Source organism: Atractosteus spatula, chromosome 18 (assembly GCF_055471065.1).
Source record: "Atractosteus spatula isolate fAtrSpa1 chromosome 18, fAtrSpa1.hap1, whole genome shotgun sequence".
Classification (NCBI taxonomy): Eukaryota; Metazoa; Chordata; class Actinopteri; order Semionotiformes; family Lepisosteidae; genus Atractosteus; species Atractosteus spatula.
In genome coordinates this window covers 18,650,893-18,666,027 of record NC_142723.1, presented here as the reverse complement: position 1 = coordinate 18,666,027, position 15,135 = coordinate 18,650,893, and the positions used below count along the sequence as shown (strand labels likewise).

The 15,135-nt window shown below is 37.7% G+C and overlaps 1 protein-coding gene across 2 annotated transcripts; it reads left to right on the top strand.

Annotated features, from left to right (window-relative positions):
- The first annotated feature begins 58 nt into the window (after window positions 1-58).
- On the top strand, window positions 59-14,922 carry glyr1 (glyoxylate reductase 1 homolog (Arabidopsis)). 2 transcript variants are annotated; one of them, XM_088936345.1, is made up of 17 exons: window positions 59-188; window positions 2,375-2,565; window positions 3,308-3,344; window positions 3,709-3,788; window positions 3,899-4,037; window positions 4,367-4,522; window positions 5,864-5,941; window positions 6,312-6,365; window positions 6,748-6,798; window positions 7,253-7,326; window positions 8,293-8,392; window positions 9,152-9,262; window positions 10,336-10,437; window positions 11,343-11,505; window positions 11,655-11,834; window positions 12,217-12,341; window positions 12,971-14,922. In XM_088936345.1, exons 2-17 carry the CDS (start codon window positions 2,528-2,530, stop codon window positions 13,043-13,045), a joined length of 1,563 nt encoding a protein of 520 aa, XP_088792471.1. In that variant the 5' UTR covers window positions 59-188; window positions 2,375-2,527; the 3' UTR covers window positions 13,046-14,922. The 2 variants fall into 2 exon arrangements, with proteins under 2 accessions (XP_088792471.1, XP_088792472.1); XM_088936346.1 differs by lacking the exons at window positions 59-188; window positions 10,336-10,437 and having other exon boundaries at window positions 2,469-2,565.
- Window positions 14,923-15,135: the final 213 nt, after the last annotated feature.

Below are 15,135 nucleotides of genomic sequence, written 5' to 3'. Positions count from 1 at the left end.
TACCTCATAATATTTACATTCTGGTAAAAAAACGCCGAGAATTTAGTTCTCGTGTCTCGGGAGGAATGTGAAGCGGGGGGCCATGTTGGTGGAGTTAATCCAGCTACCAAAGCCACAGTAAACCACAAACGGGACGTCGTGGGCAGAATGCATTGAAAGTATGCATGACATAAGGGAGGTGTAGAGAGGTATTGCAAAAAGATGTGGAGCTAAATAAAATGTTTACGTGTGCTTGCGTTTTACTTGGTTGAAAGCAGGTTGTAGCACCGAGCGAGAGCAATAATGCGATTATTAGTATAATAATAGGCAATCGGTAAATTGCATTGTTAATGTTCTGAGAATCTCCGTGATGAGCGCAAGACGGTTTTAAAATGAAAGAGAACACAATTTATCTTGCAATTATTTGTTAAAGTGCTCTTCCAACGTTAATGGTTTAAAACTGTTTCGTTACAGTTAACGGGTGCAGGAAACCTGTTGTGATGGAAGTTGCACTACAGTGTACAAATTTATGTTGTACACATCAGTTCATTTCTAACTAACTGAAATATTTTTTTTTCTCCGAATGTCTTAAAGCAAGTTTTTTTTAAATCATTTAAACTTTGTAAACATTGAAACGTTTGTTTTCATAGTGCCACAGACAGTAAATTAAAAACAGTCATATCAGGAACATTTATATAATGCATCAATAGAATAGTGGTGTGAGAAGAATGGATACTGTAACACAATTAAGATTAAGTAGCATATACAGTATAAATATATAAAAATTGGAAGAGAAAAAGAAAAAGCAGATACTGAAGAGTGTGTACTTGTCAGTTAAATTAAAAAAAGCAGAAAGCGTTCAATGCCTTTATATTTTGCTGCTCGATATAATAGTCATCTGGTTTACCAATCTAATGAAACAAATCTAGTCCCGTTTCCATAATGCAATTCTAATTTATTAGACACACCTGTTTTCTATTTCCGTTGCAGGTCTTACAAGAACTCCCTGTCACCAGTGTGGTTCAGATTTTTGTTTACGCTTTTATTCGATTGTGCCAATTTATTGTTTTGCATCAATTATTTCATAACGAGTTGTTAATTGTATACTTAATCTCAGTTATGCTGATGACTTAATGATTTCCGAGATGAGCGGCAACAGGGACGCCTAAAGGACGACGGTTGAACACCGGGTTCTGACGCCCCCCAGGAGGTTGAGTGGCTAAGAGCTTCTACCCGGAAATTTTCCTGTATCCCGACATCACCTTGATGTGCACATTTTTTAAAGCTCACAAAAATGTTTCTGTAATGCAGTTTTATACGATATAATCACGTATAGGCACCAAAACGAAAGAGGTACTTTGTATTAAATCAAAATGTTTAAAGAAAATCAAACTGAAAAGCTTTAAACAATACTTGTTTTCAGTAGAAAGCTAAAAACATGACAGTGCCCCAATAGAAGAGATCTATACTACACTTAAAGAGAGAAAATGGCGTCTGTTGATTTATTCCAAGTGCATATGTCGTTTGTAGTTCTGCACAAGTTTTGGTCGCGCATTCTCCCAATATATATACTGCTATTCTGGGCATTTGTACCGAATTGTCTCCTTTGCTAAACAGCAATGTGCACGTTTTTTTTTTTCACTTTTCCGCTTCGCATATCCGGTTTTAAAGACAAATGTGTTCAGTGGTGAATATCGAAACACCTAAACAACATGAGGCTGATTGGAGGGCGTTTTAAATTTTTTTTTTAATACGTAGACGAACTGCCTCCACTCCCTCTTTAGCAAAATGGCTATCCAACTCGCATGTGAAAATGGCGGGGTCGCTCTTTATAAACGTCTGTGGTTATCGAGTTCTGGACTGACATCCCGTAGCCAAGGGCAGCAGTTTAATTGTTTCCTACGACATTTGTACTTCACCCGTTGCTCCTAAACTCCACAGAAAGCAAAGTGCCCCTGGCGCGTCACCCGCACTGCATTGAGGTGCAGAGGAAACCATAGCGAGACATCAGCAGCCTCGCCTACGGTGCATTTTACTAGCTGGTTGCTGCAGTAAAGCACAGAACGAGATCACTCGCAGCGCTTCACGGCCACTTTGAAAATAGCACAGTTTCGATTCAAATCGGAGATCTAAGCCATGCAATGTGTAGGTGATGGTGTTAAGGATACAGGTCCCCTTTGCTATATTTTTTGTATCAAAGTAAAATTTATTGCACATATATCTCACAAGGAGTTCAGTCTGACATAAATTCTTTACAAACGGTTCTTAAAAAGAGTATCCTTTTTCAATCCGTGCAAGTGGTTTCTGGGGCTGGATTTGCAAAGAACAAACAGGTCCCTCCAAGCCCTGCGCCTTTGCTATGTTACTTTCTTTACTTTTTGGTTCCTTTCCTTAGTTATCTAAAGCCCCCGAACCCCTCCTGCACAGACGCCCTCTCCGGTAGGAGCAGCTGTGCAGAGGCGCCGCGAGGCCGCCCGGGACCACGTGACGCGGGTGGGTGTGTTCTTCTTCCCTGGATGCACTGCGGCGTTTTAACCAACTTTCTAAGATGGCGGCCGTGCATCTAAGGATCGGCGATTTGGTTTGGTGAGATTTTTGTGCTTATTCGTCTAGTTTGAGCTGCATGACGTCTGCTGAGGGTGATTTAAACGGAGTCGCTTGCGCGGTGCCCTTGCTTGGTTGAGCAAATGGCAGGTATTTCTTTGCAGAAATGAGCCTGAAAATAGTGATTTCACCCAGCAAAGAAACAGCGTTTTCGTAAAAAAAAACAGCAATCCGTATATTATTTTAATAGCCGCAGTCTAGAACGAACAGTTCCGTTTTCTACATGTAGCACAACATTTCATATATGCATCTTTATTCATCTTGTGGAAACGTTATTTCCAGATGTTATCGCTTCCTCATTGCTGAAAACATTTTATCCTGCTCCCTTACTGAACCCGAGCGGGAGGAACTTACTTTCCAGTCGTATTTCCTAAACTTTAACATAAACGGAGACTAGATATTATTCGACGATGTGACTTCACATCTTTAACAATCGTGTACCCCTCTCTTCATTTCCACACTGTCGAATATAGGCGATTTCCTATGAATTGCACTTTGTTTACACATCACCAGTTAATTAATTTTACAGTACATTGCAGCACACAGGCAGTCGTTGTTACTACATTAGTACAGTTCTCTCTGTTACCTAATGCTTCGGCCATAGTATGAACTAGTAAGCCTCAGACCGTCTGTGGTACTACATTTCAAACCATTGCATAATTTAAATATCGAGAAGGAAACCGTCGGCTGTGTTGCGTTCATTAAAATGTTTCTTCTTTTTCAGGGGGAAGCTGGGACGGTATCCACCTTGGCCAGGAAAAGTAAATTCATTTCAAATCCGTTTTCTCTCCAAAGTTACCGATCTTTCATTTTTTTTATTACATTTTAAGTAGTGCACCAGTTCATGATGGGTCAGGGGTTGTTTTAAAGATGTTACAGTTGGTAACATTCCTAAATTGTGAACTATTTTTAGTGAAATAATAGGGAGGGTTTTTTTTACATCCGTCATAACATCTGTTTAAAAGATGGGGGGGGATTCTAGTCTGGTTTTGTAAATATTGCAGTTTTCCTGAAAGTGTAATGGATGATTGTGCTTATCTTTTCCCTGCCAGTGAGCCTTCTCTGTCAGGGTCTTCCTGTAAGTTTAATTCCCATTTTTAACACAGTTCTGTTTTTTCTTTTTAGATAGTAAGTCCACCGAAAGACTTGAAGAAACCGAGAGGAAAGAAATGTTTCTTTGTGAAATTCTTTGGCACTGAAGACCAGTAAGGACTTTTCCCCCCCCCACACCGTGTTTTAAAAAGTTGCAAACAGTTGGCGATGGTTGTCTCGCTGCAGCTTTCTCAGAACGGCGATGCCTGTGTTTCTCTTCCAGTGCTTGGATAAAGGTCGAGCAGCTGAAGCCTTACCACCCCCACAAGGAAGAGATGATCAAGATCAACAAAGGCAAGCGTTTCCAACAAGCTGTGGATGCAGTGGAGGAGTTCCTCAAGAAAGCAAAAGGAAAGGAACAGGTAACAGCTTTGGGTCAACTGAACCTGATGCACACACTGCGGTGCCATTTCTTAATTAATTTTTTCCAATTTGCAAAAAATCCTAATCTTATTCCCGTGCCGTTGTAGTGTAACAAAATCAGTTCAATACTTGAGATATAATGAGTGAACATTTTGAAATGTGCCTTTATTGCGTTCTTTAGAATAACTTGAATGTTTCCGTTAATTCTCAAGATTTCATTTAATTACTGTTATTGAATGGTTGTGGTGTTGGGGAATAAGGCTGGTGAGTTTCTGTGCCACTTTCGCTTGTGGTAACCTCAATTTGCCGTCCCCCCCCCCCCATTTAGGCATCCCACAATTCCAGTACTTCAGAAGAAAGACACAAATCAAACGCTGCAGACGTAAAAGGCAGAAAAAATGCTGCAAAAATGGTGAAATTGCCACTTGATGATGATGAGGACCTTGGTTTGCGCCGACGAGGCCGCCCTCCAAAAGAAGACAAGGTTAGAGACGGCAAAGGGCACCTTGTTGAACGGAGCAGATTAATTCATGATACTCAAAATGCAAATACTTATTTAAGCGTTCCAGTTCTGTTCCTACTGATCACAAGAAGAGTCCCTGGAAAGTATGTGGAATTGTGCTGTCCATCACTGTGCTAAAGCCTGCTTTGTTTGTTTGGTTTTAAGCTTGCGAACAAAGTATTAAAAAGATGATGGCTACAGAGTCACTGAACCGGTTCTGTGAGCATTTCTCTAAAGGGGACTCGAGATCTTCATCTCTAAAGGGTGGTTGATGGCTGGATATAAACATATTTGTATCATAAAGTGCAGCCAAAAGATCCCAAATGTGAGCTAATTGTTAAAATTGTAACAATTAAACATCAGTGAAATTACTAGTAATCGTTTGTTTATTCTCTTGGACAAGATATCAGCATTTGTTGTAGTTTGCATTATAATAAAATGGCTGAAATTGTTGTTTGTAAGTCAGAACAATGTAAAATGCTGTTAAGAAATTGTGAATATTTTGTAAAGCAGCTTGTATAAATTACATTTTAAAATACACTTTAGATTATTTTAAATAGTTGGCTTTTAAGTAGTTTTTTAACGAATACTTATGTTATTTAATCAGAGTGGCTAAGTAGAACTTTGTAGAATGCAGTTTGCTCACAACTGCTGCAGAGTTCAGTTAGACTTGTTTAAAATTCAGTCTGTCTTTGTGGCACCTCACGGTGATTTGGTATATAGGTAGTTAACAACATGGTTTTGGATATTTGCGAATATTCATACACCATAACCTAAATGAGACCTTAATTATTAGATTTGGGAATGCATCCATAGAAGATAAGAATGAGATGCCCTACACTTAGAGCACTCAAATTTTGAGTGTTAATATTAACACAGCTGCGTGACATAGGTCAAGTGTGAGTCCAATGTTCACTGCACAATCGCTGCACTTGGAAACGTGATGTGCTTTGGAATTTTACGTCCAGTATTTTGTATGTTTTTTAAGGTCATGGCATATTTAACACATTTACACTTTAGTTTTAATGTTATACTGAAACATATTTATGACTTATGTAAATCGGTGGCTACTGGTAGTTGGTAGTCCTATTACATTTATACCTCTCCTGAAGTCGGTATGATGTTTACAGTTAAGGCCAATTAAATGAAGATAACATTTCTACATTCAACAGTGTATGACATTACACATTGTCACCTCAAAAAATCCCTTGATTTGGAGTTACCTGTTTTTATTCCTTTTTTTTGTCTTCCAGGTCTTTGTTTATCAGCACCTGATCAAGTTGGAATGTGATTGCAATCTAATAATGTACATGTTTTTTTTAGGATTTAACAGATCCTGAACCTTCCTCTGTACAGCGATTGGTGGCTGGAACAGTTTCTGCATTTAAGTGGGAGAGTAATGTAGGTTTCTCAGACTTAAATTTATTTATTAGGTGTTATCCAACTTGTGGTGTCTTATGCATGTCTGTTGATAAAAGATATTTGCTTGAAATGCATTGTCACCCAACAATGTGTGTACAGCAGACAAAACTTATTTTGCTTTGCAAACAAGCAGTTCGTTTTTGTGATCATGTAATATACATAAATTACTCATCATTAACATTTGTTTTACTTTTGGGTAATGGTTATGCTATTTTTATAGTTGTGGTTCTTTATTTTGTTCAAAATGACCTGTGTGCAAATCTCTTTAGTAGCTTTGCTGTTTTACCACTTATCAGTCCAGCAAGTCTGTCTAGAATAAAACTTCTGATAAAACTTTCTTCTTTTGTAGCAAGTAAAGGATGACCCTCACTTCCATCACTTCCTGCTCAGCCAGTCAGAGAAGGTAAGCAGGGGGCAGGCTGGGCAGTGGGTGCTGTCTGGGCGTGGAGTTTAAGAGCACAGGAAATTGTGGAGAACGTCTATGGTTTCCTGTCTGGAATGAACCCGTCTTTATTGGTTGATCTGTTTAATTTAGTGTGATTTGTTTAAATTAGTAGGATTGAAAATATGGTTTTGAATAAAGTTTCTTTTCTGTGTTATCTGTATCAAAAGCAAAACATACTGGATTTGTTCTGTTGCATATTAAGACCGTTTTGGTTTTATTAGAATGGAAATGGCTAGCATTGCGTAGCATTGCCCATTAATCTGATGGGCTTGTTCTTTGTGGGAGTGGGTGTGCAGTGGGAGTGCTTGGTGGTCTCACATTGTGATTTCTTCATGTGCAGCCAGCTTCTTCATTAGAACCCATCAGCAAAAGACTGAAGGTTATTGAGGAGGTAAGACAGTCTACTTTTTGCACATTGCTTGCAAACTGAGATTCATTTGCATTATTAATGCATCTCTTTTATGTATTTTACAATGAAATCCGTAGAGTTTTATTTTTTATACATATTAAATGTTCTACATTTTGTTAGGCTTGTTGGGTCACAGTTTGGTGTTGATTTTTAAGAAAAAATCCACTAGTATAAATTTATACTTATTACTTTACCCTACAAAATTGTGTTTCTGTAATCCCAGCTAGTATTTAACAATGTCTGGTTTGTTTTCATAGGTCTGATAACCCTACCTTGTGCTGTAAAGTCTTGGAATCTGGAAATTTGACAGCAAAGTCTATTCTGAGTTGTATTTCTTTTCCAGCATTGTGCTTTATTCTTTTTTTTTTAATGTGGTATGCATAGGGTTTTCTTAGATTACGTTCTCTGTGAAGTACATGCCTTTATTTTTAAATAGGACACTGGATCTACATCTATTCAAGCAGCTGATAGTACAGCAGTCAATGGCATTATCACCCCTACAGACAAAAGGTATACCTTCTTTCGCTCTGCTGAATCTGGGTTAAATTAAAAACTTTTTAAATCTCTTAAATATGTGTTGCCCTGATATTGCATCTCTTAATCATCGGATGCATCCCATTCTTGTTGTGATTAAAATGTATATTTGCAAAATGTCCCTTCATATTGTAATGGATTGGGGTTCTCGGGCTTGTGCCCTCACTGCTCCCGCCCCAGTTCGCCCCTCACCGCCTGGACTCGAACCCGGGTCTCCGGCGTCGCTCAACAGGGGTCTTGCCGGCTGAGCTAAAGAACACCAAGGCCAAGATCCCCGTTGTGCGCAGGGGCGTTTTCATTACAATATTTTTTCTTAAACACTTCTAGAGTTGCTACTGCTTGTAGCTCTGGGTCCACACAGCATTCCTTGATTTGAACTCATCATTTTGAAGCATCCAAAGATCTTTGGTGACTTGTTTGGACAGTAGCAGATCAACGTGTATACATCCAGGTCGTTTTCACCCATTGTTTCCTGAAGTGCTGCCAGTTTGATGCTGTATTTTCCAGTCCTACAACATACACTTAGTCTTGAATAGGATCCCCTTCTTTAATAGTAGTGATTGCTCATGTCACTTAAAGGCAGCACACATAACTCATCATTTTATTTAATCAGGAGATTAAACCAGTTTATTTTCTTTTGATTAGTGTCTGTCATTAATGTATTGTTTTTCATGCTAGAGTTCATACATATAATATGTTATGAGTAGTCTTTGTGCTTCACACATTAATTCACAAGCCTTTACCTTTAATTACCTTGGATTACTATTGCTGTCAATTCTGGAAATGTAAGAAGATCACACACAATTACTGTCCATTGCTTACTTACAGTAAAAAAAAAAGACAAATGTACATGAACTTTTTTAAACGTATTCCATAGTAGGATAGGTGCCCGATTAATAAGGACATGCATTAACATTTTTTCTTATTTTAATTTATTAATAGGATAGGATTTCTTGGCCTCGGATTGATGGGGAGTGGAATAGTTTCAAACCTCTTAAAGTTGGGACACATTGTCACAGTCTGGAACCGCACAGCAGAAAAGGTAAAATAGTTTTGTTGTAGCTACATTTGTAGACTTCTCCATCAGTTCACATTAGTGAATGTCAGTGGGAAAATTGCTGTTAAATTTAAATGGAAAATTGCTTGCGTGGGTTGTAAGAGTATCCGAAAATTGTGTAAGATGTCACTATTGCATTTTCTAAGAATATGCTATGCGATAGTAACTTCTTTAAGCCATATATTTGATTTTTGTTATACCTTTTAGCAATTGTGCTGCACTCTTAAAACACTTCACAAATAGGTCATAAAAGGTGCCTACTAAAAGCTTTGTAGGTGTTGTGCATAAATTCCTGGTATGACGTTTATGCAAAAGGTGTAAAGACTAGTTTCATAAGTAACCTTCCTTTTTTGATTAATAGTATGCAAAAGTAGCGCAAATCACATACATCCTCACTGAGGGTATACTAGTTTAATGTTTAAACAAGTATCCCTTTTTGTTGTGACTTAGTACAAAACACAGCCTGTATTTTCTTGTTTTTCAGACAATTTATAGATCATCATTTAAGCCAAAAAGGTTTTACAGTTTACAGGTGCCTTCCAAGAGCCAAGACTGTAAAGCTTACTACAGTAATGTCGTTTCTTGAATCACTTGAAGAAATTAAATGATCTTTGCTTGGTCTCAAGATTATTGGTGGGTTTTGTTGAGGATATGTATTTGTGAGTTTATCAAATTGAGCCATTAATAGTTAACTCAAATGTTTTCTTCAAAGTACTTTGAATAAGTAACCTCGCTTCCTTTCAGTGTGACTTGTTTATCCAAGAAGGAGCCAGACTAGGGCGAACTCCAGCAGAGGTTGTGTCTATGTGTGATGTCACTTTTTCCTGCGTTTCAGACCCAAAGGCTGCCAAGGACGTGAGTGGTTTATCTTACGTTCACTAGTAAAGTAGAGAATTGTTGTCGTGGTTAACAGTAAGCAGTAGTTATCAATGGTTAACAATAAGCAATCTTTTATATACTGAGCATGAAAAGAATCCTACCACTTCTGAATTAAATCTTATGAGGAAATGGACTGTTTTGGACGCATGTGAACAGACACTTTGTTGAACAGATGTTTCTTATGATGATTAAGTGTTTATTAGTACCAAGTCTACTTATTTGTACTGTGCACGGTAACACAAGAAGAAGGTTCTACAGCTGAAACATTGTTTATTCTCTTTTCAGCATGGAATAAACCTTCACTTGTTCCTTTAAACCCTTTGTAATAGTACGCAATTGCAGTTTTTGAGGGAAAATCTCATGCATTAGGGTTTTAAGTGCTTGAGTGCTGAGAGCTTAGTAAGACAGAAACAAATGCAGGGTTTCCTTGCAGCTGAATCATTGTGTAACATATAAATACTGTCACTTTGTTGTGTGCTGCTGAAAATCCTCCATGAAAAAGACTGCCTCAATACCAAAGGACATGATGCCTTGGTTTATATGGAAAACAGCAAATAGCAATGTGTTTAAGCACAGAGCTCTTCCTCGGGCATCGTGGATAGCCTACAACTTCTCAATCCTGCGTAATCAAATTACGTCGTATAACGTCTTGTTTGGTATAATAGTTAAGTTACAATAAGATGGCTAGTTAGCTGGTCTGTTTGTAAAGTAATCCAGCTGTAAGATGGCACGAGGGCCGACTGGGGAGGGTGAAGGTTACTGCCTGGCTGAAGCTCTGTCCTGTGGGGAAACCCTGAGGCAGTGTATCTGTGATACATGTCTTGCACCAGGTTGGGAATGCTGTCTTCAGATATGCCTCTTTTCTAAAAGTTTAAAAAAAATGTAGTTTTTTATGTTCAGGATATCTAAAAATGCTATTCTTGTTTATGGTAGAATTCAGTAAATTTGGGTTCTTTGCCCCCCTCTTGTCAGAAGGATTCTAAAAGAGGAATTTGTTCAGCAGGGTGTGAATATCATTACTTACATCACTTACCTGCTTGTCTCTTCAGCTAGTGCTTGGCCCCAGTGGTGTACTGCAGGGAATTAGACCAGGGAAGTGTTACGTTGAAATGTCCACTGTAGATCCAGAGACAGTCGCAGAATTATCACAGGTAAGCACTTTTCAAAGTTTTATAAGAACATTTGAACACTCCATTATTTCAGATTTGTAAATGAAGAGAAAAGACATGGCTTATTACTTGGTATTGTTTCATTGCAGTGGAAAGCTAGGCGTATTCAGTTGTGATCCTGAAACTTGTCCTGAAGGTTGTGCTTATACGTTTGTTTGAAGCAGCAAGGGTTATTTCTCACTGCAGTTTATGTGCACGTATTTTGTAATACACGACTGACTGTCATGATAGCATGTTAAGATTTTCATTCTTTTTCCAAATAAAAGTAATAAAGATGTTCTCTGTGCCCTGAATAGGTGCCTCACTGCTCGGGGGGTTTCAGTCCAGCCTGCTATGCTCTTTTGTGGATTCTGTATTGTATTTTTAGTGCATGGGTGTGTTTAACAAGATACTCTTTAACTAATGCAGGGGTTCCCAGTCCTGTTGACCTTTTACACCTGCTATTTTTTTCCTTACAGTTGTGGTCTTGCTTAAACCCCTTACGCCTCATAAGGGTTAAATTAATTGGGTGCTCAGGCAAAACGACCTGCAGGCGTTTGGGTGCACAAGGACCTATTGCAAGGTTTGCCAGCCCCGGTCCTGGAGAGTCCCTGCTCCAGCAAGGCTGTATAGAAAGCCATTAAATCATTGGTTTCTAAATCCCTGGAACTACTTGTCCACAATCGGTTAAACCAGAGTTATGTTCTATTTAATAATTTAGTGTTCATGTGGAACAAAACTTAACATATCCTTCAGCCTTTCATTGAAACATTACGTGCTTAAACAAGTGTTCCTACTCTTCACATAATGTGATTGATGGTGGCCTGTCAGAAGACCTTTTGCAGTTGTTGAATTTGAAACCTCTGACAGTTTTATTCAGTCGTTCTAACCTGCTATTTTTCTTTAAGGTTATCACTTCCAGAGGGGGCCGCTTCTTGGAGGCTCCGGTGTCTGGGAGCCAGCAGCTGTCCAACGATGGGATGCTCGTGATTTTAGCTGCTGGAGACAGAACGCTCTATGAAGACTGTAGCAGCTGTTTCCAAGCTATGGGAAAGACTTCTTTTTTCTTAGGTATCTAAAGAAAGCAAATGTACTTTAAAGCAGCTGTTGGCATCCTTAGTAAAATAGTCATTATGGGAAGATAATGGTTCTGGCAGTTCAGATCGGTCGAGTTCATTTGTAGTCATTAAAAATCTCCCGTTGTTTGTTCCACTCTGTAGGTGAGGTGGGTAATGCTGCAAAAATGATGCTGATCCTTAATATGGTGCAGGGGAGCTTCATGGCGACGATTGCCGAGGGGCTGACGTTGGCACAAGTCACCGGCCAATCACAGCAGACCTTCTTAGATATTTTGTGTCAAGGGCAGATGGCAAGTTCTTTCCTGGACCAGAAATGCCAAAGTGAGCATTTTATTGATAACTTAATCAAGTTTTAATATACGTTTTTATGCGCGTTTGTGAACTCCAGTACAAACTGGCTTACCCGATTGCAGAATCATTAATGTTGGTGTTCTGGTGTAGGATTCACGCATCGTCTTGACTCATCTTTAAAAATCGCAATTCTGTTGAATTCTTTTTACTGCAGCATTGTCATCTTAAATATCCATACGATGTTACATACAAAGGTAACAGTCTGTTTTCTGTATTATGTGTCCTAAAGTTGGTAAAATATTGGACTGTTAAATTTTGAGGCCTTTTGTGCCTACCCTTTGCCTTAATGTTGTATGAATGTGCCAATTGTTCCCAGTTTGGTTGTTATAAGTTTCCCTCGTATCATTTTCAGATGTGTTGCAGGGTAACTTCAAGCCTGATTATTATCTGAAACATATTCAGAAGGACCTCAGGTTAGCGATCGCAATGGGCGATTCTGTCAATCATCCAACTCCAATGGCAGCAGCAGCCAATGAGGTGAGATGAAGCCTGAGCTCTAAGCTGGGGTTTCACAAGGCTGAAGGATATTACACAAAATAGTGTAGGGTGTGTGATCTTTAGTCTCTTTTGTGCCCCAAACATAAACATTATACATTTTATTAACCAAAATTTCATTTTTCTTGTTAGAGTAGTTCACATTTGTAAATAGCCAGTATTGTTTTTTGAGTTTTCATGAATTGTTATACAGCGCTTTTTGAGGTAATTATTCTTACTATTGTCAGTCAGGTTGGGGGAGTGGGATTCTGATTAACTTTGTTTTTGTTCCATATATTAAATGCTGTCACTGTCACTTTCCTTCCTTTTGCCAAAATGTGAAGCTCTGTGAAATCAGAATATGAAGGAGGGGAATTAAAAACATTTAATTTGAAGTCTTAATCCCAGCATTGCTAGTAGATTTCGTCAGATAGAAGATGCACAAGAGGTTTTAAATTAACAATTTAAGTGAAACCTTAGGGCATCTGCATGCCTTGCCAAAATTGTTGTAAACTGTGGATATGGATCACTATCTTAAATGCAGTTCTGTGTTTTAACTACTTTGTATGTGTATATATATCAAATCTTTCCCTTTCTCTTTCATCTGTGAAAGGTGTTTTTTGTCTTTTCAGGTCTATAAAAGAGCAAAAGCACTGGACCAGTCAGACAATGACATGTCTGCAGTCTACAGAGCCTACATTCACTAAATCCTACAGAAGTAATTCAAACTCTGGACCACACTCTTTGATTTTTCCATTTCCTTTTTTTAAGTAATGTTCTTCTGCCAACCTGGAAAAAGTGATTTTCCCCTGGTGTGAGAGTGGAGCGTTGGTTAAGTAGCCAAACCTGAGTATTGCACTGACTGTGATAGAGCAGCACGTCTGGAGCTCAGAATGCAGTTGGTCAGCTCTGTGCTGATCGCTGAGTTTGACCTCGGTCACGTTTATGAATGGGAAAGTAATGCCGTGTGTAATGTATCAGTTAAACTATACCCTTTGAAGAAAATTTGTTTTCAGGGGATCTAACCTTTTTAGGTTTCATTGGTGATACATTTACCTTATTTCTTTTAAAGTATTTGCAGTTTTATTTAATTTTCAGTGTAACAATTACCTATCAGTGTCTGGAATGGGAAGATATATATTTATGTAATTCTGTTAATATTATGATAAGGCTGGAGAAGCACCAAGAAAATGCCACTGCAATGCCTTAATGTTGTAACCCCAATATAATAGATGTATTTATTTATTTAAGACTCTTAAAACTGAAAATGCAAAAGCAAAGTGACAGGTCTCACGTTTAGGATATTTAAATGCCTTAAAATGCATTGTTACCTACTTCTGTTAGAATGAGACCTTTACTGGGATCAGCCATTAAATTGACTGTTAATATTTAGCATAACCCAAATAGGTCTATGGGATATCTTAAGAAAATGTGAATTGTAACTGTAAGAAAATTTATCTCTGTAAACATTCGTTTCTTATAAACTTTACCTTGTCATGTCCACTTTAGTGTTAAATTCACCACAACGGGCAAAACAACGTGCGTTAAGATAGCTCGCCCTTTTCATTACAACACTTCGCAAGTAGTTATACATATAATAAATTGTCATTTTTAATTATGGATTGCTGTAGATTTTTTGAGGGCCAATATTCATGTGCATATGCAAGCCTTCCTTTTGCCTTAATGCTTAATGAATCTGAGTGACTAAAGTATTGACCACTTAAGGGTCTTTTGAAAATTCAGTTAACTTTAGGCAACACTAAGGCAGTGGGTGACTTAGAATAATAAAACTGCATTACTTTGAGGTACAAAATAAAAACCACAGTTTTTATTAAAAAAATATTTGGATATATTTTAAATGCCTCATGTCCTGGCCAAAAAGTATCAATTACTTTGTTGGTTTATAGCTTCTTTCACTTTAGTAAATATTTACAATAAAAGGCTGTACATTAAATAAACTCTTTCAAACCATGAGCAACCTATGCATACTGCCACAAGTTATTTGTTTTTTTAATTGCTTTTGTTTTGGCACATCTGAAACACAAAATAATCCTAGTTTTGCCTATTTTAAAGAACATGTTCTGTCACCAAATACAGAGTTGAAGTTATTTGCTTATTTACCAAAATAGGATTTAATTGTTAGTCTGAGTGGTGGTGCTTATCTAAGTTTATGGCCATCCCTTTTATGTTCATAATTTAATCCTTTTAACAAGTGTAAATAGTCTGTCTTGAGTTTCAAGGATACATAGAATTACATTGGGGGGTATAAAAAGAATTTAATTACAAGAAATGGCTCTGAACTCCTAAATCATGTGTTGTCTTAATTACTGTAGATGGTTCCGTTGAGTGTTGACCATTTAAATGTTTCTTTCCTCTTATGTTATAATTGATTTCTTAATATGTGACAATGAACAGCTTGTTGAAGAAATATCCAATAATGGATAACTGATTTACTAATAAATCTTTTTTGTAAAGAAGGTTTTGCTGTTTTAAGAGATGTTCATTTGGTATGTAAGTGAAATGTGAATTTTTTGTGCAGTTAACAAGCTTCTCACAAATAAAGAAACATAAGTCTTGGGTGTAATGTGGTTTTATTCTTTTTCCTAATATTTTCTAACGTTAAATGTATTATTGATCCCTTGAAGGAAGCTTCAACAGTTCATAGAGGTTTTTTTTACTTTTTTCAATTTTTTTTACAATAGTTGTTCAGTCACAGCAAGATAAAGCAATGTTAGATTATAAAGGAACAAGTAAAGGTTTGTTCCATGCTGAAAAGAGAAGAAAGGAACGTTTGGGC

Excerpts from the sequence above, each read along its gene's own strand:
- glyr1 (XM_088936345.1), top strand. The coding sequence starts at position 2,528 with ATGGCGGCCGTGCATCTAAGGATCGGCGATTTGGTTTG. Across the intron at positions 6,799-7,252 it reads GACTGAAGGTTATTGAGGAG|GACACTGGATCTACATCTAT; the intron begins GTAAGACAGTCT and ends ATTTTTAAATAG. Across the intron at positions 11,835-12,216 it reads CCTGGACCAGAAATGCCAAA|ATGTGTTGCAGGGTAACTTC; the intron begins GTGAGCATTTTA and ends TATCATTTTCAG.